General features: G+C 54.0%; 2 protein-coding genes across 7 annotated transcripts in view; both read left to right on the plus strand.

The window, feature by feature from the left end:
- The window catches only part of LOC122385962 (PRKC apoptosis WT1 regulator protein-like), a 46982-nt gene extending 37751 nt beyond the window's left edge, over window positions 1–9231 (plus strand). For all 6 annotated transcript variants that reach the window (XM_043374692.1, XM_043374693.1, XM_043374691.1 and 3 more), the window contains 2 exons: window positions 3830–3965; window positions 7488–9231. In XM_043374692.1, the coding sequence (XP_043230627.1) occupies window positions 3830–3965; window positions 7488–7649 (298 nt within the window). In that variant the 3' untranslated portion in view covers window positions 7650–9231. The remainder of the gene's footprint in view (window positions 1–3829; window positions 3966–7487) is intronic.
- A 2047-nt stretch (window positions 9232–11278) lies between these two features.
- LOC122385963 (testicular acid phosphatase homolog) lies at window positions 11279–13332 on the plus strand. The gene has a single exon (XM_043374694.1). It carries the CDS (start codon window positions 12126–12128, stop codon window positions 13239–13241), a length of 1116 nt encoding a protein of 371 aa, XP_043230629.1. The 5' UTR covers window positions 11279–12125; the 3' UTR covers window positions 13242–13332.
- Window positions 13333–17327: the final 3995 nt, after the last annotated feature.

Genomic DNA, 17327 nt, shown 5'->3' on the forward strand with positions numbered 1-17327 from the left:
GGTCACCGGATTCCTGCTCGGCTGGTGTGACTCCGTGCGTCTGCGGATCCTGCCCGCCAATTTTCCGGCCCAGATCCCTGTCAACATCTGGCGCAGTCAGTCCGTTCCAGACCAAAGCCGCGGCAGCCACGTCCGCTCACAGTCGATCGGCGCGCGGCCTCTGCGGCGTCCCGACCGTCCGCCGGCGCCGCCTGTCGACGAACACCTGGCGCCGCCTACTGGTCACCCGCTGCAACACGTGGCCGCGGCCCGGGCGGCGGGCGGCACGGGAACTTCGGCGGGTGGCACGGAAGCCCCGGCAGGCGACACGGGTGCCGCGGCGGGCGGCACGGGAGCCGCAGCGGGCGGCACTGGAACCACAGCGGGCGGCGCGGGAGCCGCAGGATCCAGCACGAAGCCGTCGTCTCAACAAACAGCGGCCAGTGCCCAGCCTGTGTGGGAGCACGAATACGACCCGTCAGACGATGTCATCAGAGGTCATGAGGCGGCCCTGAGACAACAATTCAAAGACGTGTTCGACGGCAATGAGACGCTCTGCGAGATGGCTGGTGGCCCGATGGTCATCGACCTGACAGACGACGCAGTCCCCACAGCTCTCACCGCTGCCAGAAACATCCCATACTGCTGGAGAGAGGAAATAAAGAGCCAGCTCGACGACTTGGTCGCCAGAGGGATCGTGGCCCCGGTGAACTACCCTACGGAGTGGTGTCACCCCATGGTGCCAATTGCGAAACGCCAGGGAGGAGCCAGACTGGTCGTGGATATGACCGCCATCAACAGGTTCGTGAAGAGACCTGCCTACCCCGTGAGACCGATCCACGACGCAGTGGCGTCTATCGACGGGGACGCGCGGTGGCTGACCACGCTGGATGCCGCCATGGGATACTTTCAGGTCCCGATCGCCGAGGAATCTCAAGACCTCACCTGTTTCATAACTCCATGGGGCCGGATGAAGTTCCTCAGGGCCCCGATGGGTCTCATCTCGTCAGGTGACGAATACAACAGGCGGGGCGACGCAGCACTCGGAGATATACCGCGAACGCTGAAAATCGTGGACGATCTGCTGCTGCACGACGCGACCTACAGCGCCCATCTCTCTCACGTGGTCGCGGTCCTCAGACGCTGCCGAGAGACAGGCATCACTATCAACCCGCGCAAATTCCAGTTTGCGCGGCCGTCGCTGGACTACTGCGGCTACCGCATCTCGGAACAGGGCTACACGGTTGACGACCGCAAGCTGCAAGCGATCTCTGAGTTCCCGCGGCCGGAGAACCTCACCGATCTCAGATCGTTCCTGGGACTCACCAATCAGTTGGCCGACTTCTCAGCAGACATCGCCAGTGCAGCTCAGCCCCTCAGAGACCTGCTCAAGCAGCACACCGTCTGGAGATGGACTGAGCAACATGAAGAGGCATTCAAGGACGTCAAGAGAGCGCTGGTGTCACCACCCGTTCTGGCCTTCTTCGACCCGCAGCTGCCTACCAAGCTTCAAACGGACTCTGCACGAACCCGCGGTCTGGGTTTCGTTCTCCAGCAGCGCCACGGAGACACATGGAAGATGGTGCAGTGCGGCTCCCGCTTCCTTACAGATACAGAGTCAAGATACGCGGTGGTGGAGCTGGAGTGCCTGGCCTGCCTGTGGGCCCTCCGCAAGTGCCACATCTTTCTGGCAGGACTTCCACAGTTCGACCTCATCGTGGATCACCGCCCTCTCGTCCCGATCCTCAATTCCAAGAGGTTATCAGAGATCGACAACCCTCGCCTCCAGCGGATGCGGGAGAAAATGTCGATCTACAGCTTCACTGCTGTATGGCAAAAGGGGGCCTCACACTGCATCCCGGACGCCCTGTCACGCGCTCCAGTCTCCGATCCAGCAACGGGAGACGAGGTTGCGGAGGTGACGGAGGCACTGCACGACGCCGTGGTCGCTACTCTGAGCGCGACCTCCGAGGACGGTGTCCTAGTCGCTCCGCTCCAAGACCGGACTCTGGACTCGGTTCGGGCGGCAGCCGCCCGCGATCCCGAGTACCGAGCCCTCCGTGACGTCATCCTGGCAGGATTTCCCGACCACCGACACGACGTGGCACCAGATCTGCGGCCCTACTGGGGTGTCCGCTCAATGCTGGCGGTCGACGACGGGCTCATCGTCTACGGAGCGAGGCTCGTGATTCCGGCCAGTCTACGCCGCAACGTTCTCGACCGGCTACATGATTCTCACCAAGGAATAGAGAAAACCAAACGCCGCGCACGGCTGTCCGTGTATTGGCCGGGGATTGACCGGGACATATGCAACACCGTCTCTGCATGCCAGAGCTGCAGGCAGCTCGCTGCCAGTCACAGCAATGAGCCCTTATGGATGGAAGACGATCTTCCCAGCCGCGTTTTCGAGTCGGTATCGGCAGATTATTTTTATGTCGCCGGCCGGACCTACCTCGTGTACGTGGACAGACTGTCAGGCTGGCCGTATGTAACGGTCTGCCCCAGGACGGCCTCGGCGGACCACCTGGTGAAGCAGCTGCGGCGGCTGTTCTCTCAGACGGGTGTTCCCACCGTACTGCGGACAGACGGCGGACCGCAGTTCGCCTCCTCCACGCTCCGGCGATTTCTGGACCGGTGGGGAGTCCGCCACGAGATGTCATCCCCACGGTACCCGAGATCCAACGGTCACGCCGAGGCTGCCGTGAAAACGGTGAAGAAAATAATCGTGGCTGCCTCGGCGAGCGGACAGCTGGACGACGATCAGCTCGACCGAGGTCTCCTCGAGCTGCGAAACACGCCACGGGCCGACGGCAGGTCACCAGCCCAGACGCTGTTTGGTCATCCGCTGCGGTCAGGTGTGCCGACCCATCACCGAGCATTGTCAAGCAGTTTTGAGGAGGTGAACTGGTACATTAGACTCGACATTGATCGAATGCTGCTGGGGTATATCGGTGTAGGCGTGCCTTGAACGTTTTCGTTTGATGTAGTTCGTAAAAAGTGTCCGGTGAATAAGCTCCATCTTGTTAGACCTTGGAGTGGCCGGCCAGAGCATTGGATTGGACCTAATGCTACATTATTATTTTCATAAATGTATTTATGATAAAATTTAAGTCAAGTTGCATCAAAGTAAATATGGCCAATTAAGCATTCCCAAATGGCCCGTTTGGTCTGAAACGGCGGTACAGCTAACGTGTTTCTGATGCTGATGGGTTAGTAACAGTGAACCCTAATATCAAATGCAGAGGCGTTTCACAACCGGTATTTTTTCTCTCTAACATCGATCTACCTTGTGCATGTTTTAAAACCGTTCAGTCTGTCTTCTGTCCGCCCCTCTCGACAGTCTCATCTCCTCTCGAGCTCTCCGATCTGTCTCACGAAGCAGCCATCTGACCTCTGATCTCCCATCCATTCGGCTCCCCCGTCTCTTCGTTAGTCTAACCTCCACACTCCGCCCGTCCCGTCTCTCAGCTAGTCTAGCCTCCGCCCATACCGTACCCCGCAGGAGTCTGACTATCCACCCGTCCCCCGTCTCTCCTCCAGTTGTCTGTCTCTGTCTCTGTCTCTCGGTTAGTCTGACCATCGCCCGTACCGTACCCCGCAGAAGTCCACCATTTCTCTCCGACAGTCTATCTGAGCTCGACCCGTCCCGTCTCTCCGTGAGTCTAACCTCCACCCCTCCCGTCTCTCCGACAGTCTATCTGATCTCGACCTATCCTGACTCTCCGTGAGTTTAACTTCCTCACCTCCTGTCTCTTCCACAGTCTGTCTGACCTCCGACCGACCGTCTCTCCGGCAGTCTGTCTCTGTCTGTCTGTTAGTCTGACCTCCTCACCTCCTGTCTCTTCCACAGTCTGTCTGATCTGGACGCGGACGATGAGGACAACAACCAGGACTGCGACTCTCTGGGCCCTCCGGACACTCCGGCTGCCGGAGCCGTGCCGCCACCGTCACCGCCACTGGAGCCGGCCGCCGCCCGACTGCTGCAGGTCAGTTCCCGGAGGGTCAGGTCACAGAGGTCACCGCCCGACTGCTGCAGGTCAGTTCCAGGGGTCAGGTCACAGAGGTCACCGCCCAACTGCTGCAGGTCAGTTCCCGGAGGGTCAGGTCACAGAGGTCAACGCTCGTGGTCTCAGAGGTCACCACTCGGGTCAGAGACCGCCGCTGGACTGCTGCAAGTCAGTGACCGGGGTCAGGTCACACGTTAACGCTCGGATCACTGGGGTCTCCACTTGGGACACAAGGTCAATGTTGGGGTCAAAAGTCATTACTCGGGGTCACAGCGTAATACCAGGTCAGGTTACAGAGGTCACCGTCGGGGTCGCAGGTCACAAATTTCTCACTTCTCTGTCTTGGTCTCAGGACGTCATCATGTCAGAACATCTGCAAAATAGAAAAAGCGAAATGCATGGTCCCTGGATAGCATTTAACTATTATACGTTTCCTGTTTATTTAGGTCACTTCCGGTATAAATGTCATAACATGACATTCTTATCCGGCCGTGTATGTTGTTAGCCGCTGTCTTAATTGGCTCTGTAGGCCTGCCGTCCTGCTTTTTATGTAACGCTAGGGCCGTATCTTATGATGCCGTGTGCATTGTCATTCACCACGTGCTTGCTCTGCTACTTCTGATGCTCTCTTGCCCGTGACCGTATCCGTCTGGATGGCGGCGGTCAAAGGCCACGTCAATGCACTCCTCGATGTTCTCGAAACAATCGCTAATTGGATCTGTGCTCCCGGCGGTGCACCTATATTGACTTACTGAGACGGATGGCGGCGCTGTTTTTCCACTGGGAGAAGGCGGCGAGGTCGGTTGGATGTCTCGATATCCTGTGGTATACGGGTGGGCCCAGTAAGAGGCATACTCCGTATGGTGGTGTCAGTGAGAGTGGTGCACCCTGTCGTATTGGGTCGGTCAATGGGAAGTCATAGGTTAGGCTGTCGTCATCCGTATTGTAGCGGCTTTAATGAGAGTGATATAACCGGCCGTATTGTTAGGCCACATCGAGAAAAAAAGTTTGGCTTAGGCTGTTATCCTCCGTGTGATACGGTCATCATTCATCAATAAGAGCGGTGTATCTTTGACGAAGCGACCTCAGTGAGAGCGTCGCGTCCTCTTTGGATGACCCCAGTGATAGTTTTCTACCCTATTTACTATTCAGCCGACCCTAGTGAGAACTCGTACCCTGAACGGACAGCTCCAGTGATATTCTCACACCCAGCCGTGTATGGCAGTGACCCTGCGATGGTGGCTGGCGCCGGTCGTTGGCGCGTGCCGATGGTACGTGACCGGAACTGTCTGACGGATGCGACACGGAACACACGGGACCAGCTGATGGCAAAGCACATGCCTTTTTCGATGTGTTTCTTTTTCATTTAATGCAATTCCGTTACTAACCGGACATAGTAACGGGTGTGATATAAGGTATACCTAACAGGCATAATACCACACCTAGTACCCTCCGCACAACCAGCACTGGGCTCCCTCGCTCGTCCAGCTCACCTAAAGGCACACCTCACCTCACCTCACCTCAGGCATACCTCACACCGGTCCCAGGTGTCACATCACAGCCAGCCTGGTAGCGCGCGGCCTCCGACACCTGTCGGCGTGTGCATTTCATATTGGTCCCGTGCCACGCGCCTCCTCATCGTTTGTCTTCGGTCGGCACCTCTGTGTCTCAAACGGGCGTGCGGCGCGGCGCTCGACGTGGCTCGACCGAGCACCGCTCCCCGCCGAGACCGGCGCGATAATTGTTTGGTGCGATGGCGGACACGAAGGCGTGAACAGAGGTGGGGAGGTGTGGAGAGATGTGGAGTGGACGCCGAGTGGGGCGCTCGCGAACCGAGTGCGTTTGTGGAGCGCCACCGGTGCTGCCCCGGACGTGACTGAACTGAGCGCTGGACACGCGCCGACAGGAAGGAGAGGGCTGCTCTGAGAGTGTTTCTGTGAATGGGGTGAATACCAGACGTCATAGTTCGCATTCTGACACCAAACACGCTCGGACGGTGTCAGTGAAAGACAGCTGGCCAAGCGATGTAAAATAAACTGGATCTCTGTTTAATTTGAGCCTTACTCGGGGAAGGATGTTAGAACGTCCTAGAAGTCAGAACTACGCAACGTGTGGTAATGTACCCCCGATGCCGTATTAAACACAGCAATGAATGCATTGGCTGCAGTGCATAATCATGCATATTGCATGCATTACTGGTCAATGATCATCCTTCTATCGCCGTGTTTGGACATCGGTACATTTAGCTCCCATTCACAGTGTGACCGGCATGTCTCCGGCAGCCGCGGGTCAGCGCGGTGGCCGTGGGGCGGCCAATATTGCCGGTGGCCGCCGCTGTGTGGACACGGCACCGGCGACGATAGCGGCCCGACGGTTATGGACAGGCTCGGCGCTTTATTGGGCAGTGCCAGGTGTGACGGTGGGCGACTGCGGTGCCGGTTAGGGGTAGGTGGGACCTCTGGGAGGGCGCGGAGTTTTACGGGTTTGGTTAAATCACTGTTCGAGCTGGGAGGGTCCAATGAAAGGACGACATTGAGATACAGCTCACTGGCTGGGGCTGGGATAGTTCTAGGAGGGCATACCGAGGTACGGCTTTCCATTCCAAGAATACGAGGTCACAGAGCAGCGCGTACCTGGCCGAGAGACAGCTATCCGCTAGTGAAGCTCGGGACACCTGGCAGCGCAGACCGAGTCGCCGGATCTCTTACTTTGTATGGCAAATAAAGTCAGTTCCATCTCTCAATGGATCTCCCGTCAGTCAATCCCAATAGATCTCCCATTGGCTCAATGGATCTCCCGCTGCACCTCCTACCTTTTATGGTTATCAACGGCTTGCCCGCCGGATCTCCCCGTTCTGTGTGGGCCTTTTGATTCCCACTCAGTAAGGCCCGTCAGATCTGTCGGCTGCGCTCTGTCGTTATGTGGACGTGTGCTGTTTGCCAAACGACCCACGCTCCACGGCCTTTTAAAGCAACAACCGTTGAAGGCTGTATCTAGGCTGTCTCTTCTTGCCTGTAGTGCTGGGCTGACCGACAAATCAAATGTGCAGTCGACGGTGCTGAAGAAAGCCTACTTGCCTTCGATTGTGTATCTTCGCTTTTGTTGGAAATGAATGTCAGATTCTGCGCATACGCCATACGAATACGTTACTTCTGGTCCGAAATTTTGAAAGTTTTCATTCATTTAATTGCCCTTGAATTTCCTATCATGGAAACGCAGTGGACGCACTCGATGCCCCACGCATATTTTGCGCCTGTGCTTTTGTCTCAGTTACATCCATCTTTGTTGTGTTGTTCGAGTCCAGTTCCGGTCCTTCTCTGTCAGCGTAGGTTTTGTGTTGGTGTCGGTGTCTATACTGAAAAGCTGACACTGTCGGTCCTGATCAGTGTCAGCATCCGCCTCTCCTAAGTCAGTGTCAGTGTCTCTGTTGTGTCTGTGCCATCACTGTTTCTTTTTCTTTCTTTTATGTATGACCTGTATCTTTTTCCTCCCTATCCGCAGCTGGAGGAGGAGAATAACCGTCTGCGTCAGTTGCTGGCCGAGCGGGACCGCCGGATCGCCGGCCTGGAGGAGACCGCCGAGAGGGGGGCCCTCGAGCACCACCAGCTGCGCCTGCGTAACGACGCGCTCACCAAGGCCCTGTCGGCGCTCACCGCCAAATAGGGACTCACTCGCCGCGCTCTCACCGAGGGGAGGCCCCTTCTCACCGAAGGAGCGGGAACGTCTCACCGGGCAGGCAGCGGGGTCTCACTGGAGCAGGAGGGCTCTCACCCGGCACCGGGCGTTTCACGGGGTGCGTCTCACCAGCCAGCAGGCATTCTCACCTGAGCTGCCTGGCTTCTCACGGGGGAGGGGGGATGGGAGTCGTTCTACAGTGATGTGGCATTTCCACACTGTTGCGACAGATGCTAGGAAAGGGTATAGACGGGCTAGGTGAGTCTGCGGGGGGTCGGATGGGCAGAACATAGGTATGGGGTGGTGGGTATATATTGCTGTGTGTGAATAATGTCGAGATTATGAAATAGGGATATGGTTGGGTGGTACTTAAAGATGTGCCCAATGATGACGCTAATATGAAGTCAACAGATGTAAAATGTCTGATGATGTAAGTATTAATTAGTATTGAAGACAACCGAGCTCGGTAGTGCAGCTTATTTATGATAGTCCTTATTTTCGTTTTGTTTTTCGTTTCCACTGGAAGATGTACCGTAGGCTGACCATTTCACGTATTCCATAATGCGTGGCCTGCTAGCATTGATATCGAGTAGGACTGGCGGTATTCACGTTTTCCTTTAGAGCTGTCGAGGCTGGTCCGCTAGTAATGCTGCCCGGGGTTGACTAGCGACTCGTTTGGGTGTTCTTACATTACCAAGCCTGATGGCCGTCTGCCCGGCTGGGGTTGTGGTGTAGGATGACGCCGTGCGTGGGCCGCGGGCATCAGCGGCCGAGTACAGCGAGTGGTAGTGGAGCGTGTCCTGGCAGCAGGCTGCCGGGGCTCCGTGCCGCCGGACGGCCGGTGGGCCGCCGGGGCTCCGTGCCGCCGGACGGACGGTGGGCTGACCGGCCGTAACGACCCGGGGAGGCGGGACCCCTCGCGGCGTACCCCCCCCCCCCCCCCCCAGCGCGCGCCCAGAGGTGGCGGTGTTACACAGAAGCTATATGGCAATCGCCAGCGCTTCTGGTCGTCTAAAAGCTTTATGCAGTCTCGTCATTTTTTAGACCTTTTTGGATTTAGGCAACGCGAGTCGTTATTTAAGCTCTTTAGATCTAGTTAGGATGCTTTAGTATTCTGATGTAGTTAGCTTGCTTAATGAGGGAGACGCTTCTTTTTGTTGTCGGTTTATATGCGACACCTTTCCGAAATAACATTCACATGCATGGATGTTAATAATGTGAGGCATAATCTGGTATTATTTTCTTGGGATAGGTATGCATACTTTGGTCTTTCATTATCATCTGACATTGTCATGTTTGACTATGTATAACTCATGTTCAGTCGCTTAATTCCTACTGCGCCCTAAATGGGTCCATAATAGACTGTACTTACATGTCAGCTAAAAGCTTTTAACTCGGTGAGGATCCATCGATTGTTAAACTGGCATCATTTATTAGCCGCGGGCATTTGAAATATGAGTACAGTTTAAAGCTGTCAGGTTCCTGTCAACGTGAGCGGTGATGTGCGGAAAATGTAAGACCCTGTATCATTGTTTCAGATGTTATGCTCTCAATAAAAAGCGCATTCTCAGCTTGACTTTTGGTCGCTTCATCGTGTTCACTGTAAGCCGCGCGACTGCAGGTTTTTTACGGCTACCGAAGGACATACCGATTTGCCGACGATGCCTCGACCTTTTTGCTTGTGTTGTTGGATTAGGCCAGAAGGGCGAGGGGGGATCCTGCTGATAAGCATGGACGACACTCCAGAGCCTGTGCCTGCGATGTGTGTTTAGGACATTCGAATGACTCGCTTAGGGCTATTAGGTATATTAGGTTCTGTAGTGATGGATTACCGTAGCTGGAACTTCCCAATAATCTTGTGTTTTCGGCATCAAGCATTAAACAGTATGTATTCGCGGCATATATGGAATACAGAGGTCTATTGCGCAAAGGCATCGCCCAGTATTGATTTGAAAAAGGTATGAGCAAAATGAACATTGTTAAACAGAGCACGTGCCATTAGTTGTCCGACAGTGTCATCAGGGGGGTGACACGGCTATTCGCGCAATGTATTCATTCATGGGCCGCGCGGGGCCTCGCGATGACGCGGCTGGAGGCAACTGCTCAGCGCGCTAGGATACTTCTGGCGGGGCCGGGCGCTGAACGGTGTGCAATGAATGGGTTATGGTCGGGCAGACAGAGATGAGGCATTGAATTTGAATTGAAATCAGCAATCGGGTGGGGAAGGAGAACGTTTCTAATCGAGTTTGGGATGGGGAAAGCCGAAAATATCACGATCGGCTCATAGCTCCGACAGGGCCGGGTGCTGTACCATGTGTAGTATATGTATTTAGGCGGGCAGACAGAGATGAGTTATTGGATTTAAATTCACCTTAACATCGGTTTCTGGTGAGGTTTGAAGACTTCTTTAGTCAAGCTCGGAGTGGGGCAACGGCCACTGGCGGATCCAGGGGAAGGCATTTGGGGCAAATGTCTTCCCCAACAACCAGGGCAGCGCCCGAAATCGATTTTCGAGAATAAATGAAAACTTCACAACTTTTCTGAGGAAATGTTGGTTAATCACACCGCACAGCAGTGCGCAAGGAATCGAAATCCGAGTTTTTTTTAATTAATTCCGAGAAACCTTTTTGGGGTAAGCCCCCGCAGTGTCCAATACCGCTTCCTGGATCCGCCAGTTGTGAATAAGTCACGGTCGATACCGAGCTTCGGCGGGACCAGGCGCTGTACACGTTGTTCTTTGAATGAAGAGGTGGAGAGACACCTAGCCCCACATCCTACTGCTATGCCCGTGCTTCTGTGGGTGAAGCACTAAAGCATCACGGAATCCCAGAGGACCTGCGGGTCGACGAGGTGGCCGCTTTGGCCGCCGGGTACTGCAGCTCCCTGGAGTTGCCTGGGACGGACCGATGGCAAAACAACAGCTCCGGCGGTGCCCCTATGGGCCGTAGTAATTAGTGAATTCCCGTAATGTAGAGATCCTATCCTCAATGATCTCCATTACCATTTTATATTCCTAAACAATATGACAGACCAATTATGCTTGCCTACGTTCAGGCATTACCTCTGATGGTCATACGCCCAGTACAACATGTGTTGTCTGTCAAACAACAATCGACGACGGGATCCCTTCTCATCATCTCTTAAGCCATCGGTTGTCAATTCACCCACCCCGTTTCCCTAAAAATAGACGGTCAGATTCGGCCTGGGTCCTTACGACCCCTCTAAATTCGCCAGAGACGGGATCGGATCGCCGTTATTGCACCCGTCTTAGTGTCTTAAATACTATGACAGCTTCGACCACGGACGTCGGACGGGGTGATCGTTCCACGGATGTACGCACCATCCAGGCCTAGGATGCATCGAGGTTTAAAAGGATGCAGTCTGTAGCTCAATCAACAAACAATGGTGGTATGCAACCACTTTAAAATATCTCCCTGGCTCCCGCAACGTTCCAACCGTTCCAACGCCCCTCCGTTATGCATTCGCCCTGTGTGTCCGCCGAGCCGGCTTGCCTCCAATGACGTCATCGGCCGGCCGGCGGCGTTCAAGGTCAAACGGCTGGTGTCCTTACCTGGAGTTCAATAGCCTTGAGTGTCATTTTGCACGCAGAACGCACGTTCAACATTTCAATTGATTATATGTCACGTCCAAGGCTATTGAGTCACGTCTGTGTGATAAAATGATACTAAACGGAAGCCGGAAATATTGTTAGTGGCCACGTGAGATTTGTACAGAGCTGCCGCTGGCTCTAATTGTGTTGGCTGGGACGGCCAGGGAATGGCACCGCTCTGCCGTCCCACCAGGGAATTCGACTGCCGTTGGATGGGCATGGACGCTCGTTACCAGAACGAGTGACAGATGGAACCGCATCGTTCCGCTCCACTTTTATGTGGCGCTCCTCGCTCGGGGCTCCCTGCGTCCCAAGAGGCCTCCCTGGCCCGACGGCTGCCCTTCATGATTTTCCAATGAGTTCGTGACCATACCGCTTCGAAACCTGTTCCTCGCCAGCGACGGGAATGTTTTATTTCATGAACGTCTGCACCGCAGTGCACGTCTAATCAGTGACGTCATATCCGTCTAGTCAGACAGGATAATACCGTAGAACGTCCGAGTGCCTCTCACTTACGACAGGGTGAGCATTTGACCCTGGACTGGACACACGTGTCTGGCTGTTGTGGACTGCGCTACTCGTGCTGCATATGGAATATTCAGGAAGTTGTGGCCGGGATGTCAGTGATAACGACCTCACACTGTTCGAGGAGGTCGGTGCGACACTAGAAGACGGCCTGAGTGGGGGTGACGCCGCCGGCCGGGCCGCTGTGACTCACACCCTGTGGCGTCATCCTGAGGCCGCGGCCTCGCCGCCCGGCCGGCCCAGGACCCCGCTATAAACTCAGTGCAGCCCGCGAGGTGCTCAGTGTACCGCTGGAAGTTCAACGCGGCCCGCGGTGGTCAGTGTTTGCGATGGCGAGTCTCCGTCTCCGAGGAGCGCTGGGCGGTCTTCTGCTGGTGCTGGTGATAGCTCAGTCGAGTGGTGCTCGTCGCACGGCCCTGCTGACCCAAGTGCAGGCTGTGTGTCGCCACGGGGGCCGGTCCCCGCGGGGCACCTACCCGGCTGACCCCTACCGGAACGTCACCTGGCAGGGCGGGTTCGGCAGTCTACTGCCGGCCGGGGTGGGTGATCAGGTGCGGCTGGGTGCCCTGCTGAGGAGCCGGTACGGCGCGGCGCTGCGACTCCAATCCTGTCAGCGTATCAGTGTCATCTCCTCCGACCGTGACCGGACACGTGAGTCGGCGCGGGCCCTGCTGCACGGTCTGTTCCAGGACACTGAATTAGGCGAACTAGAGTACCAGGGCGGTCCTCTGCCGCCGGCCGACCCCATCTGCCCCATCCGCGTCATCCCTGAGAGGGATGATTTCGTGCTTCGGCTCGTGTCCCCAGAGCGCTGCCCGCGGCTCATCCTCGCCATCGAGGCCATGCTGAAGCGCACTCCCGAGTACCGCGACCTGGTGCCCCTTCTGAAGCGCGTGGTGGCCGAGCACGCCGACATACCGTCCGCCAGCTCCATCGACCTGGTGAACGTCTTCGACATCTTCCGCACTCAGCAGCTCAGCGGTCTGGAGATCCCGGAGTGGGCACACCAGTCGCTCGGCTCCGGACTCCCCACCGTGTACGCCGCGCTGGAGCGGTTCTTTTTCCTGGCTTTCGGCAGCCAGGGCGCGCCCTCCACCCGTTCTCTATCGGCTGGAGGTCTCCTGCGGACCATGGTTGACACAGCTCGGGACAGCGACACGGCTCTGCGGCTGTACGCGGCCCACGACACCACACTGGCGGCCCTGGAGGCGGCGCTGGGCGTGTACTCGGGCCCCCTGCCGACCTCCAGCTGTCTTCTCCTGGAGGTGTTCGCTGCCGCCGACGGCGCCCGGTTCGTGCGGCTGCTGCGGCGCTCCGGCAGCTCCGGAGAGCTGCGGGAGCTGCCCCTCGGCTCGCGCCGCGGCCCGTGTCCGCTCACCAAGCTGGAGGAGCTCCGCTGGCTGCCCGATAGTGTGGATGACGTCAAACGAATGTGCCGCCTGTAAGGGACGGCGATCTCGACGCTATTCGTCTGTTTACCGTGTTATGTTTAGGATATGTTAAAAATGCTAGCCACATTATACTGAAACATATTTCTCAGATATATTTTAAAATATGCTTAGGTAGGGGAAAGTGGGGTAAGACGGGCACCTTAACTTTGGAGCCATTTTTCGGCCGGTTAGAAACATCATAGAAACGGGAAACTGAGTGAAAACCTTTTACAGACATTTTACTTCCATTTGCCAGAAGATGAGACTTAGACCTGACTCAACAAATAAACTGCAGCTATTTTTGCAAAACCTTGCAAAAACCCATCTTACCCCACTCCATGGGGTAAGACGGTCACATGGGTAGGGCAAGACGGCCAGCTTCTTTCACCGACCAGCACAGCTCGCAGCAAATGCCCGAGATTAGCCGCATTGATACAGTCGCTCGTTGGTCTCAAGTGCTTCGGAAATGGCAGTATACGAGATTCGTGCAGAAGGCGTATACTCGTATATAGGCCCTAGTTCAGAAGCCATGTAGAGCCGTTTTTCACATTCATTATTCGAGAATAAACTGTGCCGAAGGAATATTGCTAACATGTCTGTGAGTATCGGAATCGAACATATTCTTATCAGAAATGCTTCTTTTTTCCTACAGCAACAAAAATATTTTTACCATTACAGACCCATCGGATTCATAGTTGCCCGTCTTACCCCAAACTCAATGTCAGAAGTTCAGCACGATTTTTCTCTGTGGACAATTTGATGCAGACAAAGCAAATCCGCGGTGAATGAACACTGGAGGCATATGAGTGTGCCACAAGTGATTGCCAGTTTTTAACTCTATAGTGCTGCACACAAAAGCTTGCACAATACATTATGAATGTTTTCAATGAAATGAGTGTTTTAAAGAAATCAAAATAAAAGATTATTGACCGAACACAAATTCACCAGACTTCAATGGCGGTGTGTAGTGGGAAAGGCTATTCTGGTCCTAATTTTTCTCGCTCGTAGCGCTATTGGTTTGGTCTGCAGAGGGGGTGCCCGTCTTACCTACCTTGACCGTCTTACCCCACTTTCCCCTATAGTACACATGCTGCCATATCCATATAGGTACTTACTTCTTGTTCGTCCATTTTTAAACAGTGTTTAAGTCGTACAAAGGCTATACTGGCTCATGAATGTATAGATAAATTGTTCGTCATTTGTCCGATTTTTTTTTCTGATGAGAGCACGCTTTATTTGAAAGTGTTATGTATTGTATTTGTACTAACTAGCTTCTAGTCTGCGATTCCTGCCAAATATATTTGTTTATGAGCAAACTGAAGTTATAAGGTGTGCTGAGTAGGTAGTGGGCTGTGAGCAGAGTAGGCATAGGTATGTGCGTCATGAATAAACGACCCTTGAAAAGACTGGAACATTTTGACCAGGGCTGCGGAGTCGGAGTCGGAGTCGGAGTCGGAGTCGGAGTCGGTCGGAGTCGACAGTTGTGACCGGAGTCGGAGTCGGAGTCACCGAAAATCTGTCGACTCCGCAGCCCTGCTAGGTCTGCGGAGTCGGAGTCGGGAGTTGGAGTCGGTCGGAGTCGACAATTCTGCCCGGAGTCGGAGTCGGAGTCGGAGCTGGTTTTTGAAAGCCGGAGTCGGAGTCGGAGTCGGAGTCGCCGAAAATCCATCGACTCCGCAGCCCTGATTTTGACTGTATTATGTGTTATCGGTACGTACATTTATGTTTGGCCACGACGCACAATTGGATTATGAACCGTTTTGGGACGAATTTTAACCCTCGCACCGACGGGGGGGGGGGCGGATATCCGCCCCCCCTGAGGTTTTTCGCGAATAGCGGGAAAACCGCGGCGCGTAGCGCCGCGAAATTTGGTATGACTACAACCTCATCAATTTTACATATGGTGTGCAAGTTTGAACCTCCTACCTTTTAAGGTCAGGTCACCAGGTCACTTTGAATGACCCAACCTCAAGTCACTTTTTTGCAACTTTGTCACCGTGCCAGAGCTACAGTAGATGTCGGAGGCCTTTGAAAGTTGCAGGATATTATTAGGTCATTAGTAGCTACAATTTGTATATCTCGGAATTTTGATATCGGTGACCTAAGGTCAGGTCAATTTCGCGACCTCCCCATTATAAGTCAATGGGGGAAAAATCAACTCCCTGTTTTTACCACTAAAACGGGTCGGAATGGCCCCATATACCATACATGACTTCATATACGATCAACCTTCACTACCTTGAGGTCTATTTTGCTGTTGGGCAGCTGTGAGGTCATGTGACGTCATCAAAGGTCACCAAAGGTTTTGGCCAATAACTCCGTACAGGAACAAGATACAGACGCGTGGATGGTCTCATTGTGTTCAGCCCGTCAAGACGCATCGAATGATATACATGATGACCTCGAGGTCACGTGACCTGAGGTCAACCTTTGACCTTGACCTTTCGAGGTCAACATATATAACATTCGATGCGGATTGACGAGAGGATCACGATGATGCCCTTAGTTTGTTCCTATCTTGACTAATTCGAAAGTTATTCGAGAAAAACTCTCTCCATATCTATCGCCGCCATTTTGACTTTTTCGACCCCTGTGACGTCATCTTTGACCTGACCTGAAAATGACCTTAGTAAAAATTGTAGATCTTGGCCGTGCGTATCCGATGCCGTTTATCGCTTGTCGCTATCTTGCTTCGTTCTCGAGATCTCAGGGGGGGGGGCGGTCATCCGCCCCCCCCCCCCCCGTCGGTGCGAAGTTGGCGCAGACCCCCGTCGGTGCGCGGGTTAACTCCTTGCAATTTTTAGAATTGATGGCGAAGAGACCTTTGAGAAAGCCAAGTCTTCAGACGACATCAAGAATCCACAAGCATCTACAATCGACATGACTATTGCAGCAATAAAAATTTATGCATTGTAGGTACACACATTTTAGGGCTCACAGCTGGATTTTGTACCCATAGAGATCTTATATACATAGAGATGACACGCCTATGTTAAAGCACTTGATTTCGTGGCGATTCAGTGGGTCTTTTTAAGCAAGGTTTTCTGGGGTGCCATGGCCCGTGACTTGCATTTTGTAAGGATTCGGTCAAGGAGATTGTGTTCACATCCGCTTATTTTTAAGTACAGCTTTTCTTTTTTGTCTAGCTGTGACGCTTTCGAGCGTTATTATTGAAATGAAATTAGGCATGTTTTAACCTTATGCTCGTATCAGGCACTACATGTATCATTTACCCTCGGCCCTCGCCGGCCGACGGGGGGGGGGGGGGTGCCGCCCCCATAGGGTTTTTCACGATAGCTCCGAACACGCCGGCGATAGAGAGCTGAAACTTGGCATACCTACCTGACCTTTGATCCAAGCCGCATTTTGTGACACCAACCGCATTTTCAGGTCAGGTCAGGTCACTGACCTGTGACGTCATAAGTGAACCTCTGCACAGTCCTCAGATGTCGCAACTTCGCAACGCCGTCAGTGCCAGAGGAACTTTCACAGGGAGATGAAACTTACATACAGGATGTAGTATCCTCCAGAGGTCTCACAGCTTGTATATCACGGATTTTCCCTAAAAATCACATGAGGTCAGGTCGGCCACGTGACCTCACCAATAATCACCATTAGGTATAACTCAATGGGGAAAAATGAAAACTGCTATGTTAGCGCCGAGAACTATCTCAAACTGTCTCCAGCACATGGAATCGTGATTTCTTGCACGCCTTGCAACGTCCGATTCTTCACTTTTGCATTGTTGACATTGCGTGACGTCATTTATGGTCACTTGGGTCATTAGAGTTTTTCATCAATAACTCCCCATCAAATTGAGTTAGCGAGTCGGGAAGGCCACCAAAAAAAAAAAAAAAAAAACTCAGGAAGACCTGCCGATTCGAGTAATATGTAACATGACCTCTTTCAATCATCTTCGTGATCTGGGGGCGCTGACCTGCCCTTGACCCGAGCCCCGAGGCCTCAAGTTGACCTCACCCGAACAAAAAGTATACCATTCGACGCGCCTGAGCGAGGTGAACACGAGGATGCCAAAATCGCGGCTCTCCGACCGTTTTTTGCGAAGTTATGAAAAACTGAACCCTTGCCCTTGGTCACTTG

Source organism: Amphibalanus amphitrite, unplaced genomic scaffold, assembly GCF_019059575.1.
Source record: "Amphibalanus amphitrite isolate SeventyFive unplaced genomic scaffold, NRLGWU_Aamphi_draft 000236F_arrow, whole genome shotgun sequence".
Lineage (NCBI taxonomy): Eukaryota > Metazoa > Arthropoda > Thecostraca > Balanomorpha > Balanidae > Amphibalanus > Amphibalanus amphitrite.